General features: G+C 34.7%; 1 protein-coding gene across 2 annotated transcripts in view; it reads right to left on the reverse strand.

Annotated features, from left to right (window-relative positions):
• Positions 1–1,463, reverse strand: part of LOC123015653 (octopamine receptor Oamb) — a 90,514-nt gene that overhangs the window by 29,129 nt on the left and 59,922 nt on the right. For both annotated transcript variants that reach the window (XM_044415523.1, XM_044415524.1), the window contains exon 2: positions 377–834. In XM_044415523.1, coding sequence (XP_044271458.1) covers positions 377–640 — 264 coding nt within the window. In that variant the 5' untranslated portion in view covers positions 641–834. The remainder of the gene's footprint in view (positions 1–376; positions 835–1,463) is intronic.

Consider the following 1,463-nt stretch of genomic DNA (forward strand, 5'->3'; position numbering starts at 1 on the left):
ATCCAACAAACCTGATTAAATTTTTCTCAAATAAAAATGATAAAACGTTGCTCCACTTTTCTCTCACCCTCTGATAAATTCGCAACAATTGCAAAAATAAACCAAATTATAATTTTAACACAGTTTCCCATTTTCGATATAGATTGCGGGATTAAAATTGAATGGAGACATTTATAAATAAAGAATGAGTTGATTATTTTTAGGTGCATTCAAGAGTATCGGAAAACAATTATTTCTATACCCGGTGAGCGATCGATCACTTGCAAATAAATGGTAATGATTCGAGTGATAGATAATCGTTGTTTGTGGTGAAAAAAGCCCAACATTTGGTTTTCCGACAAGCTCATTAAGCCGCTTTTTGTTGTTGTTTAATTACCTTAAAAACCTCCCACGTCGCTGAAAAGGGCAAAACGGCGACTCCGACGAGTAAATCAGCCACGGCCAAAGAAACGATGAACAAATTCGTCACTGAGCGCAATTTGGAGGAGCAGAAAACGGCCGCAATGACCAAACAGTTGCCCACAATGACCATAACATTGATAAGAGCCAAGATTGATAAGGAGAGAAGCAATTGCGGATCGCCCCAATTGACAGCATCGAGAAGTGCCGCACACGCGGATGCGTTGAGTGTATTTCGCATCACATTAGCACTTTTGGGGGTCTTAACACCATCACCACCGAAATTTAAATCACAGACATTCTCCTCAAGAGGAAATTATTTACAACACCGACACGGTAATCTCGTTAGATCGTTCGTCGTTTCCATAATGCCCTCGCTGCTGTTACTACTGCTTGTTTATCTCGAGACGACCTCATCTTCTTAATTGGAAAACCCTGAAACAGATAATGAAGCAATCATTAGGATTTTTTAAGCGCAATAAATTACACAAATCCACATGTTTTACGGCTAAATTTGATTACCCGCAAAAGGGCGGGTTTCAAGACGAAATTATTCGAAAAATTTCATTAGTGGCTCTCTGATTCTCGCCTCTCTAACCAACTTTATTTATTTACACACCAAGAAAAAGCGATTTTTCAAACATAATCAATAAGGCTCGGATTATATGCACGAAAAATTCGTAAAATATATATGCACATATTTTCACACTATTAAAAAATATGCTCCAATATATGCCAAATATGCATCGATATGCACAATTTTTAACAATAAAAAATTAAAGTTGGGATAAATTTTTATCCTCGAATACACTAAACTTTGTATTTTCGTCATCTTGAACTGCACACAATAAATGAAAGAATAAATAAATTGGTTTGGCGTGAGACAAGCCATTTTAATAACCTAGTAATTAACCCTTTCTAAAAAATCTGTACTTTTCAGATCACATCACGTTTTTTGCTTAAAGTATTTATTTTTTCAAAAAACTAATTGATATAAAGTTCTACAGAAATGTGATGTTTTATCAAAAATAAAATTTTTCAAAATTTTTTTTTTTTTGTTTTTG

Source organism: Tribolium madens, unplaced genomic scaffold, assembly GCF_015345945.1.
Source record: "Tribolium madens isolate multiple individuals breed KSU strain unplaced genomic scaffold, Tmad_KSU_1.1 Scaffold_19;HRSCAF=116;Tcas5.2_LG9, whole genome shotgun sequence".
Lineage (NCBI taxonomy): Eukaryota > Metazoa > Arthropoda > Insecta > Coleoptera > Tenebrionidae > Tribolium > Tribolium madens.